The sequence below is a fragment of the Asterias rubens genome, chromosome 6, assembly GCF_902459465.1.
Source record: "Asterias rubens chromosome 6, eAstRub1.3, whole genome shotgun sequence".
Classification (NCBI taxonomy): Eukaryota; Metazoa; Echinodermata; class Asteroidea; order Forcipulatida; family Asteriidae; genus Asterias; species Asterias rubens.
This window is the reverse complement of record NC_047067.1, coordinates 5,646,035-5,666,570: the sequence shown is the minus strand read 5'-3', so window position 1 is coordinate 5,666,570 and position 20,536 is coordinate 5,646,035. Positions and strand designations below refer to the sequence as shown.

The following is a 20,536-nucleotide window of genomic DNA, read 5'->3' as shown; positions in this document are numbered from 1 at the left end:
AAAGTGTGTTTGAGGTTTAAAGACAATGGACACTATTGGTAATTGTCAAAGACCAGTCTTCTCACTTGGTGTATCTCAACATATGCATAAAATAACAAACCTGTGAAAATTTGAGCTCAGTTGATCGGAGTTGCGAGATAACTATGAAAGAAAAAACACCCTTGTCCCACGAAGTTGTGTGCTTTCAGATGCTTGATTTCGAAACCTCAAATTCTAAATGTGAGGTCTTGAAATCAAATTCGTGGAAAATTACTTCTTTCTCGAAAACTACGTCACTTCAGAGGGAGCCGTTTCTCACAATGTTTTTTTGTTATACTATTAACCTCTCCCCATTACTCGTTACCAAGTGAGGTTTTATGTTAATAATTATTTTGAGTAATTACCAATAGTGTCCACTGCCTTTAATAAAGGTATTGGACCTGAAGTAAATGCCATATAATTTTAGGATGGAAGATCGGGTAAACACAAATACAATTTATACAAAGTGGAAAATGTTTGGAATAAACTTCAAATTTCTAAATATTTAAACTAGCACAGTTTTGATCAAGGTGTGAATATTAAAGTTCTGTTTGAAAATTCATGCTGATTGCTTAAACAATTTCTTAGTATAGTGTAATAATATATTAAAGACTTGTTCTGTGTACAATATTGTTTAACATACAAAGTATAGAAACTATTGAAGGCCATAAAGTAAAACCTGTACAGGGTAAGTTGATGCTTATTTTTAAAATGGAAAATTCGTTTTTCTATACTAAAACTCTAGACCTTCTTCTGATCCATTTAACCCCGCACACGGACACAATGCAAGGAATTGGCGGGAACATGTTTACACCCCCTTTTTAATGAAGTTGGGGTGTAATTGCTTGTCAAATGCAGTCAAAGTACAACAGTGATAGTAATGGAAATCAACCGTTTTCAAAAACGTAAAAAAGATATTCAATTACTGGCCTTGTATGCAAATAAGCGTCCAGAAAACATATCAAGTAAAAATATAAAATTCTAAAAACTGTATGATTTTAAAGACCAATCCTTCTCTCAGATTTATGATAATATTTTACTGACAAACATACAAATATTTGTACTCCTTAAAAAAGATAATAGTAACAAAGTCAAGGTACAAACATTTTTACTCCTTAAAGTCAAGGTGGAAGACGCTCCGCCCTCAGGTAATTATTCACTGAATTTAGAGTTATATAAAAATATAAAAAAATTACTTTGATCCATAGCATTTGCTTTATTTTTTAAAGGTCAATGGCATTTGTCAATCATATTAAAAAGAATGGATGTTAACAGTTAATCTGCCACAGTTTACAACTATATTTGAGGTATGTGGAGACATGCATTGACTAAGTAGTATAAAGTTTTATTTATTAATAAGAATACACAAATTCTGAATAAAAGTTTTTCTTTGTACATGTCTAAAGATTTTTCTGGTGTGTAATATTTTATGATTTTTCTTAAAATTATGATATGTGTAAATATAGTGCTTGCGGTTAATAAAGGACGTAATAAAAACAAATATTTGATTGCAAACTGTTCCATTATCTCCCGCATTGTGAGGGTAATAGCAATTTGGGCAACAAGTATTATAAAAATAATATTAACCCGATTTTATATAGCGCTTTCACACCCGGAGGGCCCCCAAAGCGCTTCACATTATTATCCCTGGTCACTGGGCATTAAATCACTCATTAAACCATCTCAGCTCCCTGGTGGGGAGTATACAGCCTGTGCAACATTTATATGCGCTACTCGGCTAAAAAATATGTAGTTGCAGGAAAATGTATAACATTTAATTTTTTGTCTTTAATTATGATTTGTGTCAACCTTATGCACTACTGCATAATCATTGCTAAGTACACATCGGTGGGTACAAAACAAAATGTATTCAAAGTCCCAATGAAAAAAATAACATCTGTTAAAAATAATAGAGTCTTTAGTAAAAAATAAGATGCTAAGTAAAAAATAAGATGCTAAATAAAAAACTATTTTAATGCAAACTTACAGTAATTTCTGATGCTAAACAGAAAAGTTAAAAATATCAAAAAAGAAGAAGAAAAAAAAAAAACATCCTCCTATCAGTACTACCAAATCACCTGTAAAGCTTTTTTCTAATAAATAAAAATTAACTGGTAATTTAATAAGTACATATGGCAACATCCTTTGATTATAATTCCGCAATCTATCAAATAAACTAATATTACATATTTAACAAAAACTCAACTCTGAAGCACACAAAAGCATTGTTTTAAAATTCTTTTAAAAAGCATTTGGTTTTTCCTTTAGCCGACCTTTCGTTATTCAGGAAGAACTAGAGTAAGTTCTAGAACTCCAAAGGCAAGTAGGTTCGAATCCTGTCTGAGGTGCTTTGTGTTTTTCTCTCTCGTAATATTCAATAATACAGAAGGCCTACTTCATTGTAACTCATGTGAAAAGCTCAAACTAATGCACAAAAACTACTTTCATTAGCGGAATTGGTTACCAGCCATATCATCATGAAATAGTCACTGCTTCAGACAGGTTCCCGACAATGCTCTTTGGCTGTTAAATGGACACATTGTATTGGGTGCTCTGCTAAAAGCGTTCGTTAATTATAAACATGAGTTTGGTTTTAAAGATGTTTTAAAAGAACTGCCTCTAGCTTCAGGGCAATCTCGGTGGTATTGTTATAGGGGAACACTGCTTTAGAATTGCAAATTTTGTGTGTTCGAGTCCAACCCAGGAAATGTGCATGTGATTTTGTTCACAGGACTCAGGAAAGTACTGAGTTTACAGTGCTAACACACATAAGTGTAAAGGTAAAAACATAACTAATAATATTCTCTATCCACGATGCAAATTTAAAATCTATAAAGAACATAATGATTTACAAAAACAATCTCGAAATTGTGTGGTTTTTCTTTTTACTTATTGAACAAACACCGTCTGTAACCTTGTGGAGTAAAAAAAAAAGACTTGATAAAATGGTGGATCGTGTTAGTTTGCACAGTGAAAGGAAAACAACATGAATATCGAGATAAAATTTGTGTGAATCATTATATTCTACTTTTAAAACATCTTTTCAACCCTATCAATTTTCGATGGTCTAGCTTGAGTACAGACTAAGTACTAGCATTCATCGGTGTACATTCATTCATAAGAAAAACAAAGATGTATAACCCAAAGCTGTGTCCCTTTAAAAACCAACAACAAACAAAACAACCTTCTTTAAAGGCAGTGGACACTATTGGTAGTTACTCAAAATAATTATTATCATAAAACCCTTCTTGATTACGAGTAATAGGGAGAGGTTGATAGTATAAAACGTTGTGACAAATAGCTCCCTCTGAAGTGACGTAGTTTTCGAGAAAGAAGCAATTTTCCACGAATTTGATTTTGAGACTTCAGATTTAGAATTTGAGGTCTCGAAATCAAGCATCTGAAAGCACACAACTTCGTGTGACCACGGTGTGGCAAGGGTGTTTTTTCTTTCATTAATATCTCGCAACTCCGACGACTGTGTTGAGATACACCAACTGTGAAGACTAGTCTTCGACAATTACCAATAGTGTCCAGTGTCTTTAATCACAGTCCTATGGGTAACAGTAAAATATAAACAAAAATCTCTTTCAATAGAAAAAGTGAATAACATTATTTTAAAATACCTCAATCAGTCATATATAAATAAAATTTTTATAAAATTAGAGTATTACTTCAGGCACACGAATTGATTTTAAAAATAGATCAAATATTTACAATACAATTTTTTTTTGTTTTAAAAAAGGCAAAGGTGGATTTCTAAGGAATATACATCAATTTAAATTATCATATCATAGCTAGTTGCAGCTGAAATTCAAAACTATTTTGGCATTTTTTTGGCAATTTTTTTTCGATTAAAATAGTAGAGTTTTGACATTAAACAACAATTCTTAAATATTAACACGAGTACTGTAACTAAACAGTTGCAAGATGATTTTATTTTTGATCATGAGTTAGCACACATTATACACGTTTCGTGGATTTTCTCAATTTTTGACAAATTTTTCAAAGAGCTGTTTAAGCAATAAAATCTGCAGGGAACAAGTTGCCAACCATATCTGGCCAGAAACATTTCTTTCACCGTCTTAACATTTGTGTGTGCGACTCAGCAAAGTTGCGTAGCTGGCCTCGGAAAGTAAGGACAGACTTTTCAGAGAAAATCAAAATCACTTAATAATTCCTTTAGAACACAATAGACCTTGTAAAATAATAAAGCATAGAAAAGTATAGAAAATAGCATCAACTTCGAAGGTTTGCGATACAAACAATTTCGCACAACAATTGATTGTACTCTACATATTGTAGGTTTCCATTCATAAGTGATCGTCATCTCGGGAACACCTCAAAATAACCTTGCATAGTCGCTCAACTCTTCCACAAGTTGCGTAGATTATCTCCCTCTCATCTTCTTACACTTCCAACCCCTATTAGAGATCTCTGATTTGAGTAACAGTAAACCCCAATCGAGGGTAAGCATTATTAGCTAGCTTAGTGCAGACATACCTCTAGGTTGATGGCAAAAGAGATCTCTGATTTGAGTAACAGTAAACCCCAATCGAGGGTAAGCATTATTAGCTAGCTTAGTGCAGACATACCTCTAGGTTGATGGCAAAAGAGATCTCTGATTTGAGTAACAGTAAATCCCAATCGAGGGTAAGCATTATTAGCTAGCTTAGTGCAAACATACCTCTAGGTTCTTTACACCCTATTCTCGTAGTGGGCTTCCCCATTAGTTGATCTTCCTTGTAGAAGATGCATTATGCAGTCGTGGATGAAGATATATTGTTTCTGTGAAGAATAAGCAAATTAACCAGTTCAGTCTCATGTATACGTCTATGCATAGAGCAAGGAACAGAAGGAGTTACAACTAGTCGTCTTCAAAGGTTCCATGTGTGTTACCGCGGGCGTATAACGACCAGCACTAATCGGCAGAAACATCTGCGGGCGCATTTCCTAACGAGCGAAGTATAAAGAACTAGCTACCCAGTTACGCCACAGAAAAATACACAGATTACACTGCGCTCAAGCGTCCTTCTCAACCAACGACATACGGCAAGGATGATTTTAGCTATGAATAACGACATGTCAATGATTTTGACAAACAAAAATGCAATAGGAATTACCTCTTTGTAGTATTCTTATAAAACAAACACAAAATCAGTTGAATAATTACAGCTCTCTCAATCTTCTTAACCAAAAATATCCTACGCGAAATTGTATAAAAGTAAAAAAAGAAATGTCATTTTATATTCCCCTTTTTCATTTTGTGTCTAATTGTGTCTACCGTTCAAATGCATATCCCCCGCCAGGAAAAGGGTTTGCAAACAATCTCAATTCGTGTTCATTGGCCGGAGACCACCGACATTCTTTTCATGATAAAACAATCAATACCCCATATTTCATAATTTTCCTGATCAGCAAAACCTAACAAATGTCATAATTCATCACAGGAAAGGCTGATTTTTTTGCTTCAAAATTCGGTCAAAATCTCAAAGTCTACAGTTTCTAATGTAGCATTGTGCGCATTCGGAATGTGTTGGAATGTGTACAGCCTTTTACAGGCTCTGCGGTTCACATCCATAGTGTTTCCACTGAGTGGATGCAGCACTAATCGGATTAATTTGAGCTCTGGGGATTAAGACTGGAGTTATGATCTATGTTATTTTACTGACCCACAAAAAAGGCATCATTAAAAGCATTGTATACCAGTGGTTTGTTATCCTCCATAAATGTAGTTGTATTATTTTCATTTCAAAAGGTCATGTCTTTGACATATCACGAGTTCTGTGAAAGAAAAACCACACAGGCATATTACTCGAGTGGGATTCAAACCCACTACCATTACAATTCTAGAGCAATGTCTTCCAAACTAGGCCACCAACGTTTGACGATATCTAAAGGCATTTTCTAATCCTATGCTTTAGCAGCGGGTACTGCAACGATTATTTTGATAGATGTTAAATTTGCAGCAGGGATAAATAAAGAATAATAAGTTGGGTTTTAACCTCACACCGATGTGTGTTAGCACTGAGTGTTCAGTACTTTCAGAAGTTCAGAGAAAAGAATCACAGGAATATTCTACCCGGGTATAAATATGCCGGAGATTTTTTTCCACAAAACTCGAGAAAGGTACCGAGTATACAGTGCTAACACACATCGGTTTTGGGGTAAAACCAAAATTAATATTCTTTATCCCCGATGCAAATTTAAAATCTATTAATAGCAGAATATGGTTAAGTATCATTCTTTACATAAGCAGCTCAATGACATTGGGCCCAGATAAGGAGCATTATCAAACATAATATTACCGAACAAAACATTTAAAAAAAAAGGTGTTTGAGAAATCTAGTTGCGTCCTACCTCTGTCTGCACCATGTAGTTCCTATGCATGCGCATTTCAGACGTAATACCAAACACATCCACAAACTCATTCTCCTTGAGATGTTGAGAAATGCGGTCAAGACTGAGGAATGTCCCCGTCCTTCCAACTCCGGCACTAAATCAAGAAAACAAACATTCTGTCATTTTAGAAAACAACAGCAAAATGTTGCAAGGTGCAGTAAACTTAGGGCTTTGTCACACCATGGATGGATTTCACAAAGAGTTAAGACTAGTCTTATCTCGAGTAAGGACGAGTTACTCGTCCTAACTTTGGACTAGCCTAAAGTTTTTGGTATCTCCTAGGCTGGTCCTAAGTTAGGACTAGTCCCAAGTTCTTTGTGAAATCGACCCATGGATATTTACAGGCAACCAGTTCCAGGGGATCTCCAAGAAGAAAACTAATTCACATTTGAAAGTGGTCCTGCAGCATGCACTGCAGCTGGTTGCCTCCAAGTTGCCTGCAAATGTTTGCTTCCTGTGACAAGGCCCCTAAGGGCCATGTTACACCAGGAAATTTACAGGCAATCAATTCCAGGCGATCTCCAAGTAGAAAAGGTATTCCCATTCGAACGTTTACATTTGTATCTTGTTGATCAGAAGACGTTAAAAAAAAAAATTACTCATGTGTACATAAAGTGGTCCAGTGGCAGGCACTGTGGTTGGTTGCCTCCAAGTTGCCTGGAAAAGTTGCCTCATGTGACAAGACCCTTGAAGGAACACGTTGCCTTGGATCGGTCGAGTTGGTCTTTGAAAAGCGTTTGTAACCGTTTGTTATAAAATGCTTATGATTAGAGAGATATTTTAAAAGTAGAATATAATGATCCACACAAGTATCACTCGAAATTGCGTGGTTTTCCTTTTACCTCGTCGACAAACACGGTCGACCATTTATTATGGGAGTCAAATTTTGGACTCCCATAAATGGCCAACCGTGTTAGTTCGCAAAGTAAAAGGAAAACCACGCAATTTCGAGGGCAATGTGTGTGGATCATTGTGTTTTACTTTTAAAACATCTTTTTAACCATATGCATTTTATAACAAACGGTTACAGAACGCTTTTCAAAGACCAACTCGACCGATCCAAGGCAACTCGTCCCTTTAATAACTTAGTGATAAATGCACACTTATATCTCTGCCGTACAAAAGCAACCAAAGAAAAACAAACATTGAACAAACAATTACAATGCAATTAACAATAATACCAATTAGCGCCACTTAGGATAGAGGTGGGTTTTTAATTGAGATTTAAATGCATGCCATTCTCTAATACCAACCTACAGTGGACGATCGTTGGACGTCTATTTTTTGGAATCTGGTTCCGAACGTTACGTACAAAACGGAGGATGCCCTCACTGCTTTCTGGCACCCCATGATCGGGCCAGGCTGTGAAGTTGAAATGACGCAGTTTACGGCTCTTCTCACCCTAGATGAAATAAAAACAATGTTTAAATACTGGACAGAGATCAAGTTTTTTTCCCCACATTATGGCAAAAACTACTAATAATAATAATAATAATTTTATTAATTAAAGTATTAAACTTAATGGTCGGCTAATTACAGAATTCAAATTAAATTCTTGAAAAAAAAATTCTTGAAAAAAACATATCCATAGAAATTTGTTCTAAACAAATACAATTAAGTTTTTGTATATAACACAAGAAATAAAAATTTGGAAAAAAATGTAAACTTGGGTCGAGGATGCTTATTTTCATAGAAGCCCCATTTGAAAATCATGTTCTGTTTTGTGAAATCAGTACAAAAGGTTTAATGATAACTTAAACGTCAGTTGGGCAAAATTCTTAACAGAAACAAAGACCAAAATTTATTCTCATGTGTGCTTTGTTGATTTGTTAAATACATTTTACTTACATTTATTTCTTTGTTAAAAAGTACTTTCCTAACAATATAATACAAATATTAAATTAATTTTTTTGAATCGTTTGATTGTTTGATTTAATCCAACATAAATATAGATGCATACAACGAAACTAACCTGTGAAAAATATCATTTTAAAAGGTAAAACATTAAACAATACAGCAATAAGCAATATTAATACAGAGGAAGGAAAAGGAAACAACTGGAGCTTGAAGGATTGCCTAAAAAGAAACACAGTCCCGAGGCTCTCCTCTCCAGCTGGTCCTAAAGAGTACAACAATAAAGTGAAATATAAAAATATAAAAATATAAAAATATATGAAATACAAAAATATATAAATGATGTCTCTGAAGATGGTCCGGTTTGGATCGAAAGCTAAGGCCATCTACCCTACTCATTTTAAAATATATAAATATATAAATATACAAACAGAAAAAAAATAAAAATTACAAGTACACGTACGGTACGCATACAAAATACACACACAAGGGCATAAAAGAAAGGTAAAAACAAAAAATGAAAAATAACTTTAAAATAAGATGATAAGGAAGAAAAAATACAGTGAAAAATACCCCCAAACACCACAACGATTAGTTTGAGTCTTACCTTTTGTAGTTCGAATTCTCGGACTGTCCATTGTTTGAGTACTTTCTCAGATAAACGAGTAACAAAGATCTCACCGTAACAAACCGGCTCATCATCAACCGGCCAGTACCTGTGACATTTCACCTTAAACAAAATAATTTACATAGACAAATTAGTTTGGATTTTTCTCATATAACTTTTTGGAAGATCCGCAAATATTTTCCTATTTTCGTGTGTTCAGTGAACTCTGCAAAGCTACAGGTAACAAGAAAAGCAGAACTACATCTTATCATCCACAGGGAAATGGGTAAACGGAGCACTTTAACCACACTCTGTTAAATTTGATTAGTACTCTAGAACCGGAACGCAAACAAGATTGGAAGAGGTATGTTGGACCAACGACCCACGCATACAATGCAACACGCCATGACTCAACTGGTCATGCCCCATTCTTCCTCATGTTCGGATGTCACCCAAATCTACCTATCGAACTTATGTTCAACTTGAAGACAACCGACGGTGATAATTCAAACCCGTTTGTAGTATTTGTGGAAAAGCATCGTGAAAGACTACCGGGTAATCTTTGCATACAACACAGCCAATGAAAACAAAGCAACAGTGAAACGGAAACGTTTGCTCAATAGAGGTTCGAGAGAAAATTTGATAAACAATTATTTTGTAGGCCGACATTGGTGCAAGTAGAAAACAATTGTATAAAGTGCCTAATAGACTATTAAAGGAACGTTACAGAATTGGAAAGAAACAAAAATCGTGAAGATCACAGATTTACATTAAACTTACACGGTCTAGTGATGATGATAGTTGAAAAACATCCCTTGAAATATTTCTGTCTGAAATGTCATATTTGATGAAAAATAAATAATCTAACTTCGCATTTGGAGTTTATCGCTCAGTGAGCGTTTTATTCATTTTTATTTTGCCATCGATGCAATGCAAAATTTGTAACCGGTTTTTCACTATTCTCTCGTGACTCAGATGGCCGATTGATCTCAAACTTCTACAGGTTTGTCAGTTTATGTATATGGTGGATTACATAAAATGCTTACACTGCCAGCAACTTTTTTGTTTGCAGAAACCAATTCTGTAATGTTCCTTTAATATTATTTGCTGAAATACCACTGGACTACAGGCCAATCAGAGTCCAGTATTTTTAGCACTTGGTCAGAACCGCACAACCAAATAAGTCCTACAGTGTTTTTCCAAACACACACTCTTGAACACCAATATATTGTGGTATCAAAGCAAAAACTTTGTATCCCAATTTTGCAAAACAGTCCTTAGCTAAGAATTTTATGAAAAAACACCGTACTGACTCGGTTACTTACTCTGCCCTTTTCGACCAGCTGAGTTACCATGACGATAGTGGATACACGCTGTTCCCAGACTAGCCTCCACATATCATCTACAGTCCCTGGCAACGGTCCTTGGCATGCGATGAATTCCCGGGGAGAATTGTAACCCTTGAGGAGCAAAAAAGGTACATTAGCTCATTTTTGAATCAACAAACTATTATTTGATGTACTTATTGTATCTATATTTTTCTTTCATTATTATCTCGCAACTTCGACGACCAATTGAGCTCAAAGTTTCACAGGTTTGTTATTTTATGCATATGTTGAGATACACCAAGTGAGAAGACTGGCTTTTTGACAATTACCAATAGTTTCAAGTGTCTTTAAACATGATAATAAAAATAATATGGTTTCTTGTGTGGCACCCTATCCACTCGGTGATGCTCAAGGCGCTTCAACACTCAGTATTTTCCTGCAAGGTATGTGGGACTAGGTTTGAATTATGAGACCTACTCCTTTTACATAGCACCATGTAATGGTTTACAAGGTGCTGTGGTGCCATACGCAGCAAATCACCCCAAGAACACCGGGGCGAACCCCTTCTCTTTTTTAATAAGTGTTAATTCTTAAAATGGCAACTTACAGGAATGAAGTTAGCATTGATGTAGTCTGATCCTTCTTCATCATCCACTTGGCTAAGCTTGACTCTTGAGTGGTCATCTGAAACAAAGGTCAAAGGTCAATTGTCATATATTACTTCTATTCTATTTGTATTGTTAACTATGTACATACATATATAGGGTATATGAATAATTGTTTGTACTATCCGTTCCTGTAATAGACCGATCCATTAAGCTCCGCCCACAATGCACATGTGTGCAAGAACACGTGAGCCTCTCCAATGCCTTTCTGCACAACTCTGTCGTGCGCATCAAGCTAACGCGCAAGCATGTCTTACTTGATTTGTCGGACCTTCGTTGCGTTATGATTGTTCAATACGCAAAAGGGCGGAGCTTAATGGATCGGTCTATTGGTGGCACGTTCGCTGTTGGTTTGGTAAAACCATGCTGTATGAAAAGCCTTAGGGTCATGTCACATGAGACAATTTACCGGCAACCAGTTCCATCTCAAAGAAGAGAATCCATTCACATTTATATATTCACATACTATTCTCAGAAGGATAAGACATTATTTGGAAAATTACTTATGTGCTACCAAAGTAGTCCGGCAGCAAGCACTGCAGTTGGTTACCTGGATAAGATAAAGAAGAGTTTGCGGTAACACCATGGTGTTACCGCAAACTCTTCTATATCTTATTTCCACCATGCAAAGTTACATGGTGTTACCGCAAACTCTTCTATATCTTATTTCCACCATGCAAAGTTACATGGTGTTACCGCAAACTCTTCTATATCTTATTTCCACCATGCAAAGTTTCAAATCCTACTAAACTGGATAATTTGCCTCATGTGACAAGTCCCTTATTCAATTAGTGATATGAACACTCTCATCTCTGCCAATTTACTCCTCGGTGAAGAAAAGCAATTATAGTCAAGTGTCCTGTTCAAGGAAACACATGTCACATCTCCATGGCTTAGTCGACAGAGTCCAGAGCCCTCCGGTCTTGAAAGTTGACTTTTGTACACCTCTTGTTTAAAAGTCTGAAAGTGTTGGTAATTTTCTTGAAAGAACCTGGCATAAAAAGGAAAGGGTATGAGCAAGTAGAGCCCTACTTACAAGGAAGAATGTTTACGAATCGATTCTTGCTGCGATTCACGTCTAGAAGTGCCGCTTCGGTTGACTGGTCCCGGCCGATTGGACGAAGCTCCTGATCAAATAAAAAAAAGAAATACGATAATAGGTATAAGTAGTGGTAGAAGTGCAGGAAAGCTGAGAAGAGCAAACGATTGAAAGAGAACAAGTTATGGTGCCCACTCCAGGAATGCACCCCCCCATTACAAATTTGAGGAGGAGGCGGCTAGCGATGCAAGTTTTTGACGAATGATGATGATGATGATAAATAGAAAGTAATGACTTGGGTTTATGGGGATAACAATAGCATAACGTCACAAATGCAAAAATGCTTTATCTTGGTTTTGCAAAAAAAAATCAAAAACTATGAATCCAGTCTATTTTAAATGGGATACAACGTTTTGACAATTTCCAACTATTAAAGCGTAACAGAAGTGGAATTTTAGGAGACACAAAGATATCTAAAATCTCTTTTGGGAGAAGCATTGGTTGTGAGAGGAATGGGGGATCACATGTCATTTAGACGTCTGATCTGCTTGTCTTAAAGGCAGTGGACACTATTGGTAATTACTCAAAATAATTATAAGCATAAAACCTTACTTGATAACGAGTAATGGGGAGCTGTTGGTAGTATAAAACTTTGTGAGAAACGGCTCCCTCTGAAGTGACGTAGTTTTCGAGAAAGAAGTAATTTTTCACGAATTTGATTTCGAGAACTCAGATTTAGAATTTGAGGTCTCGAAATCAAGCATCTGAAAGCACACAAATTCGTGTGACAAGGTGTTTTTTCTTTTATTATTATCTCGCAACTTCGACGACCAATTGAGTTCAAATTTTCACAGGTTTGTTATTTTATGCATATGTTGAGATACACCAAGTGAGAAGACTGGTCTATGACAATTACCAATAGTGTCCAGGGTCTTTAAAGGGAAGGTATATGTTTGTTAATCACTGTTAAAATTAATGGCAATCAAAACTGTTGGTTAGAAGCCTTCACCAACTTTCGATAGAATAAAGCTTTTTTGAGAATCACTTTACTTTGAAGTAATGTGGTTATTCAAAAAGATATCCGTTTTTATGCCCCAAAATTTAAATCTGAGAAGCGCCAGTTTTCGCTTAAGCAGCTGTATGAAATTGGGCCCTAGCCATAGCCACTGCTGAAGTAATCAATTTGAACACGGCGTATCTTCTGAGGTCTGTATGTGAGGTATGTATAAGAGGTACGTACATCATACTCTTCTGAGAAGAGGTAGTCCGAGTCTGCTTTCATCGAGCGGTAATGCTCAGGGAAGTTCTCCAGTTGTATGGGTCTCGAGTTTCCCCTCTTACGTAATGGCACTTGCACGTCATTTGCAAAAGCTTCATTGGCATAGGCAGTGGTTGAAGCTCCCCTCCTGTCAACGGAAAAGGCAATTTTGAAATTAAAATTTTTTGGAATAATACATCAGAGAACTAAAAACATATATATACCTTAAATATTATATGCTTTTGAAAGGAGAATTTACGTCCAGAGATTAAAAGGGTAAGTTCGAAGTAGCATTCTGCTAGACCTTAACTTCTGTCTTAAGGGATACTTTTGTTCACTTTTGTTAAAAAACTTATCCGCATGCTTTAATTGTAAGGCAAGCACACATTTTACACACTTTGAGATATTCATCATTAAAAAGATTCAATGGTGATACACTAGCTTCCTGTGCTAGTAATTTGACGCGTTCGACCAGTTCAAATCCCTTAAGAAAAATAGTTATAAAACAAAAAATTCAAGAACTTACAGCCACACAGTTTTCAAAATGTGAAACAGGGCTCTTGAGGGTGCTTTGTGACCTGTTTTCTTGGGGGTCGCCATTTGCAAAAGAAGCAATTTATAAATGAAGGAGTGCCTATGATCAATTTATCACTAAAATAGATGGGACATGAAAGGGTTTTAATAAAGTAAATCTAAAAAGTGGTAAAAGTGGACTAAGTCAACTCGGGGAGGGATTAGGGCTTCATGACCGAGTGGTTAAGAGCGTCAAATTCAAGTTCTGGTGGTTAAGTCATCGGAGTGTGGGTTCGAATCCCAGTCCTGACACTTGTGTCCTTGAGCAAGATACTTTACTGCTTTTCCTCACCCAGGGGTATAAATGGGTACAGGTTGATATTGTGTATGAAAAAGCCTACAGGACGCCACGACAGCTCAGGGCTGTATATGCCCCAGGGAGCTGAGAAAGATCAAAGGGATGTTATTGGCCAAATGACCAGGACATTAATGTAAAGCCGATTGAGGCGGTTTGTGGGTGTGTTCGATTAGCTTCCTTGTGTCGACCCCGCAGTGCTCACTCGGGTGAGCCCCTGACAAGAGCTAATCGAACCATCACTCACCCTCTTGTGGTGACGTCATGCACCTGGGGCCAGCCCCAAGTGACCCACTCCACAAGCAGGGTACTTGGGGCTGACCTGGGTGAGCCCCTGGAATGACGTCAAAGCTATTCGAACGTACCGGGGGCAGACCAGTGTCGACCCAGGGAAGCGAATCGAACGCACCCAATGTGAAATGCGCCCTATAAGAATTAGTTATAATAATTTAATTACTATTATTAGCAGAAAGACAGAGAGGTTTCTTACTGGAGTTGACGTTTACGTTTTATAACGAGCAGAAGCAGCACAATGAAGACAATGAAGAGGATAGTGAGAGGTATCCCAACACCAAGACCCACCTCCAACGTGGTATCATTTGCTGTTAAAACAAATATACAAAAATATCATAGCATCTCAAAAATTTCAGAAATTTAAAGCCATTGGACCCTTTCGGTACAGAAAAAAAAAATAAAAGCTCACAGATTTACAAATAACTTACAGGGTTTACAGAAGGTAGTGGTGAAAGACTTCTCTTGAAATATTATTCCATGAAATGCTTTACTTTTTGAGAAAACAGTAAAACAATATCAATTCTCGATATCAAGAATTACGGATTTATTTTCATGTCATGACACGGCGAAACATGCGGAAACAAGGGTGGGTTTTCCCGTTATTTTGTCCCGACTCTGATGACCGATTGAGCCTAAATTTTCACAGGTTTGTTATTTGTGATACACGAAGTGTGGGCGTTGGACAATACTGTTTACCGAAAGGGTCCAATGGCTTTAATCTTTATGAGGAGTTAACGAAGTTGCTGGTTGACTTCAGGGGCCCGATTTCATAAAGATGCTTAAGCAACAATTATTGCTTAACCATTTCTGCTTAGCAAAAATGAACAGGATACCCTTCATAAATTGTACATGTGGCACAATAGTTTGGCTGCCAAACTCATTCTGGTAGGCATAATTTTGTGGCTACCTTTTGTGCTTAAGAAGCTCTATGAAATGGGGCCAAGAAAGCTGTTGAAAGCAGAACAAATTAGCAGGGGGCATTTTGATGGGCGGCTAGTACCAATCTCATAATTTGGCCGCAGGGATTTCAAATAATTATAATTGGTTTAATCATGAGTACGTAAGGTCTTCGGTGAAACCATATAAAAAATCTCTTTTTTGAGTATTGGTGGCTCTGAGATCAGCCGGTTTTCCGCTTGGCGTATGTAATCATCATAGCATCGGGAATACATCATTTATTTTGGCAATACCTTTTCCCCCAAGGTGTGACAAGCAGCGTAAAGGGTTGCTAATTTACATACCTGTTTTGATTGGCTGTAAAGGGTTGCTAATTTACATACCTGTTCTGATTGGCTGAGAGAATAGACTGTAAAGGGTTGCTAATTAACATACCTGTTCTGATTGGCCGAGAGAATGGACTGTCTGTATATCCCGCTTTGTTCCAGACTCTGAAGAGATAGCTGCACAGACGACAGGGAAGATTTTTTTATTTTTTATTTTTCAAAATCCAACTTGACAATCACCCCAACTATGGTTGGCACGGGTCGTAACTTGAGTGTTAAAGTGGGGGCATCCCAACCATAGTGTGGCTTGCAGTAGGCCTATATTGTACACAGAGCACACATTCTCAAAAATGCATCGCTGAGGAGCATTATTTTACTCTTTCCTTTGTCCCTGTACTTAACAGCCTCCCATTGATACTTATTATAACAAATAAACAATCTTGTGGAGCACCACAGTCTTCATAATTCCCCCTTGCTGGAGACCTTGTATTTTCCTCATTGTTTTGTCCTTGATCTCCACAAGGAGAAATGTATTTCCTTCCTCCATGGTCTCCTCAAGGTACCGAATATGTGCACACACAAGCAATCCTGTGATCAATCACACATCCTGTTGAGCTCTATGGGGGGACGATCTCAACCATGTCCAAACTATAGTAAGGCATCCCCAACTTTAACACTAAAGTTGGGACAACTCTAGTTGGGACGATTATCAAGTTGGAACAGAACAAGGATAGTTCCCATCTGACACCACAAAGTGTAACGTCAGCCATCTTTACAGGCAAATCAACTATCTCTTTAATGCACAACTATGCATTTTGCATAGATGTTTTGTTGGTCAGGTTGGCGATGTGGTATCTTTCCTCTCCTTCCACCTCTAGGACCTCGGTTCGAATCCCGCCAGGGGTACTATGGGGATTGGGTTTTTCAGTCCCTACCTAGATATGCTGTTTTACAATTTTCCATTATTATTATTTTTATTATTATTATAAAGAAAAAAAAAGGAATTCTCACATGTAGCTGGTGTCATCTCTTAGAGGACCATTGCAGTACACATCATCGCCTGGACTGCAGTCACCAACACCGATTTGAATAGACACAGGGGATGATGCTTGCCGCTTTTTACGAGTAGATAAAGCTAGAGCAAATCAGTTGAGAAAAGTTCATTGGATTTTGAAGGAACTCTATTGTTTACATCAAAATAAATAACAATGTGGTCCAATTTGGTCAAGACAAGAGTTGAACAAAGGACGGTCCATGGTTGGTGGCAATTAAACACTTGTGTGTGGGGGGGGCGTGGAAAAGGATTCAAACAATGTTTTGAGGGGGGCAAATGGTCTCACTTTGTAGCGCCACCACTGCTTATTTTGTGCACACACAGGTGTTTTTTCTTTTGTTATTCCCTTGCAAATTTGACCACCAATTGAGTAAAAATGTCCACAAATTTGTTTATTGGTACATTTTGTTGGGATACACCAAGTGAGAATACTGGTCTTTGACAATTTAACAAAGGTATCCATTGCCTTCTAGGAATGCACCTTAATTTTGACCATGTGAGGGCGCTCTCAATAGTATTTTAATCACTTTCGGGGCTATACACAATTCATCCTGCACAGTTTTAATCGCCGGTCTGTCACTTTTGTTGTGATGTAGTTATAAGTTGCTTTAGAGGTGGGATGTAACGGCTCCTTTAAAAGTCTTATTGTCCACGATGGATTTGATGTCTGTGGTGGTAAACAAAAAAAATGTGTTCCAGTCTTTAATAAGTGTTTTGGGTATGAATGACTATACCCCCGGAAGTGATACAAATATTTTGGTTTGTTGTGTTGTCATTTAGCCTTCGAGAAAGACTCTGCTAGGGTCAAAACGTCAGGCCATTAACTATTTTTTTGCAATTATACTCTCGGTCCATTTGGTTGGTACGTAAGTTGTTTGCAACAGCTAATGGGAGACTTTCCAACGCTAGGTGGCAGCAGACATACCGGGTAAATTTCCATTGTTTACGTAGTTCTGAACATGCGCGAAATTCTGAGAACAATGGATTTACCCGGTAAGTCTGCTGCCCTCTATCGTCCCAGAAAGTCTCCCATTCTATTTTCTCACAAATATTTTATAGAGCACTCTGACGCGGTAATAATACAGCGCATTTAGTCCCGACCTACCTGAAGCTGGAAAGGGATAAGCCTGAGCAACAAAGGCCTGATACGGAGGAATAGGCGTCCGAGTCTGGGCAGCTGACCATGTCGCTGCTGGGTCTGGCACTGAAGGGATTGTAGTAGCTGTCAACAAAACGTATATTTGCATTTAATTTGAATAAAACATGAATATTCATAGTTGGTCTTGACCACCTTGAGACTTCTGTGACCTTATAATTTGCTTGAATGTGATAAGGAACATTAATAATAAGAAGAAGAATTACTAGGAATGTATTTTACAAACACTAGGTGTTCGAGTTCGACCCTGCTGATTGTTTTTTATTGCAGCTTGCTTTGTTCTCAAGATATGTAATAAATGGTCGAAATTGCAAAATATCAACAATACTAACAACTAGTTCTTGTATAGGGCATTTCACAATAAAGTCTCAATGCGCTTTAGCACTGGTTATTGGGCAATTCCTTTTTTAATCTTTCTCAGCTCCCTGGGGAGTTTACAGCCATTGTGCTCCAGTGGCTTTTTCAAACACAGAATCAACCTCTACCCTCGCAGGTTCCCCCCTCATACCCCTGGATAAAGAGAAGCAATTATATAGTAAAGCATCTTGCTCAAGGAAACAAGTAGTATGACCAGGATTCGAACCCAGACTCCGATGACTTAACCACAGAACCTGAATTCCACGCTCTAAACCACTCGGTAATGTGTATATATTATTGCCCATACCTTGCTGTGCCACAATGACCGTATAGTTCTGTATGTCTCCATTGACCTGACTGAAATAGCTTTCATACAGCTCCACCTCAAAGGAGGTTGTCGATGGTTTGGATGGGTTCGAAGGTTTATCAGTTGGTGGGTCTGCTTCTGCAAGGCAAACAAAAAGTCCACAAAAGTTAGAATTTGAGTGTCATGGCTGAATATCCAGGGCCTATTATAAGTTATCACACAAGCGCGAGTGGAATACGAAAAAATATAGAGCTTCTGCGTCCCATATCCAACGAGGCCGGAATTTATCTTCCAGTCTCACTTGCAATGCGCAAAATTTAAAATTTCAGAGCGTTATTTCACGCGCACAAAGTTCAGAATGTAATTTTTGCACTGTCCGTATACGGAGCGTGACAAAATGACATTTCACAATACGCACTGAAAAAGTAGGGTATAAAACAGAGGTCGTACCATATATGTTTTATCCCCCCAGTAGTTCGAGCATCTGTTTGGTGGATTAGCGCGTACTGGAAGTAAAGTAAAGTTTCATAGAGCTGCTTCAGCAGAAAATATTGCTTAACATTTTTCTGCTTAGCAATCAACAACATTGTACAGCAATATTCAAAATGTACATGAACAAATTGTACAATGTCCATTTCCCAACAAAACAACAAGATTAGAACTCATGTCAAAAATGCAACCGTCCAGATAAAAATGTAAATTTTAAAAACATCATTATGACATTTAATGGCCTGTGAAAAATCAGTATGGTAATACTGACAACTGTTAATGATATTAGTATTATTTTTTGCGCCTGAATTCGGTTGTCGTGTACAAAAATCGGTGTTAAAAAACTGCAATTTAACCGACACTGAAATCACCGGCCTTGAGCCTGTGGACCATAATAAAACTCCATCCAGCAACGAGCAGGATACCAGTCACAATTTGTACATGTGACATGGTAGCTTGGCTGGTGACCTTATTCTGGTAAGCATACTTTGGCTGTGCTTAGCTACTTTTTCTTCATTTACCAGTGAGTGGGGATTGATTTCATGGCCAAATACTTGATCTACAAAAGGCATCATATCCCTTTAAAAGGAGAAGAAAAAAATCACTTGAAAATGTTGTTGACACTTACTATCTGGGTCGGTTTGGATCTCCTCCATATAAGGATCACTCTGTTGCTGCCCACTGCGGGTTATCACGGTAATTGTGTACAAAGTAACAGGCTTAAGATCGTTGAACACTGCCGTGGTGTCGAGGGGACCGGGTTTCTTAAGGGTGCCGTCTTCTGGTTGGATCGAGAGAATGTACTCATCTTTGACTCCATCGACATCTTGCCATGATACTTGTATAGATGTGGCGCTGACGACGGGGGTCTCAAACGCAGTCACTGGGGAAGGCTCTGTAAACAAATTATACAAATTATAATCAATGAACCAAGACTATTGACGTGTAGTCTTGGTGCAAGACATCCTTGGAGTTTTTTCTTTGCTACCTAGCGATTATTGAACATTCAATGGACAAACACTCTATTGGAGTGCCCTCTATTGGTGAAGCCTGACGTAGCTGGATCTATGACCCATCGGTATAGGGGGAAAAAAACCCGCTAAGAACGTCTTGCATGTGCTGCATGCACAGCCAAGTTTTTCACTACTTACATTTGTGTGAAGTGGGCTTGGCGGACAGTGGAGTTTCAATACATGAACAGGATATACGTGAATACAAATCATAAGGGTCACAGATTACAAAATTTAAAAATACAAAATTAGGGTAAGGATAACAGACAACTTTGGGACGGCAGGTACCAGCAAACATATTTTTACGTGTTTTTTTTTTGACCCAAACCTCGGCTTTAGCTCCGTTTCCAGCTTTGGCCTTGGAAATACTGTGCAAAATGTACACTACTCCAAAACTGATGACGATGCTGAAGCCGGAGCTGGTCTCCAAGCTGAGGTTCTGTTAAGTCAGATGCCACCATCCTGAGGGTCTGCTGTTTGGATGCATATTATCAGGGTTCGAATTTGGGAGAAAAATCCACAAGACCGTAGGACTTGTAGCTTAGAATCTTTACTGGACAGGGATTTATATTTTACAAGGCCAGAATCAAAATGAGAAGAGACTAGA

At 37.6% G+C, this 20,536-nt stretch overlaps 1 protein-coding gene across 1 annotated transcript in view; it reads right to left on the bottom strand.

Annotated features, from left to right (window-relative positions):
* Nucleotides 1-3,770: 3,770 nt before the first annotated feature.
* The window catches only part of LOC117291293 (tyrosine-protein phosphatase 10D-like), a 29,576-nt gene continuing 12,810 nt past the window's right edge, over nt 3,771-20,536 (bottom strand). The window contains exons 17-30 of the mRNA XM_033772928.1: nt 19,548-19,814; nt 18,431-18,568; nt 17,716-17,832; nt 16,568-16,691; nt 15,666-15,733; nt 14,530-14,641; nt 13,154-13,319; nt 11,911-12,001; nt 10,817-10,893; nt 10,207-10,341; nt 8,882-9,004; nt 7,674-7,822; nt 6,379-6,514; nt 3,771-4,806 (exon numbers count right to left, since the gene is read on the bottom strand). Of these exons, the coding sequence (XP_033628819.1) occupies nt 4,717-4,806; nt 6,379-6,514; nt 7,674-7,822; nt 8,882-9,004; nt 10,207-10,341; nt 10,817-10,893; nt 11,911-12,001; nt 13,154-13,319; nt 14,530-14,641; nt 15,666-15,733; nt 16,568-16,691; nt 17,716-17,832; nt 18,431-18,568; nt 19,548-19,814 (1,793 nt within the window). The 3' untranslated portion in view covers nt 3,771-4,716. The remainder of the gene's footprint in view (nt 4,807-6,378; nt 6,515-7,673; nt 7,823-8,881; nt 9,005-10,206; nt 10,342-10,816; nt 10,894-11,910; nt 12,002-13,153; nt 13,320-14,529; nt 14,642-15,665; nt 15,734-16,567; nt 16,692-17,715; nt 17,833-18,430; nt 18,569-19,547; nt 19,815-20,536) is intronic.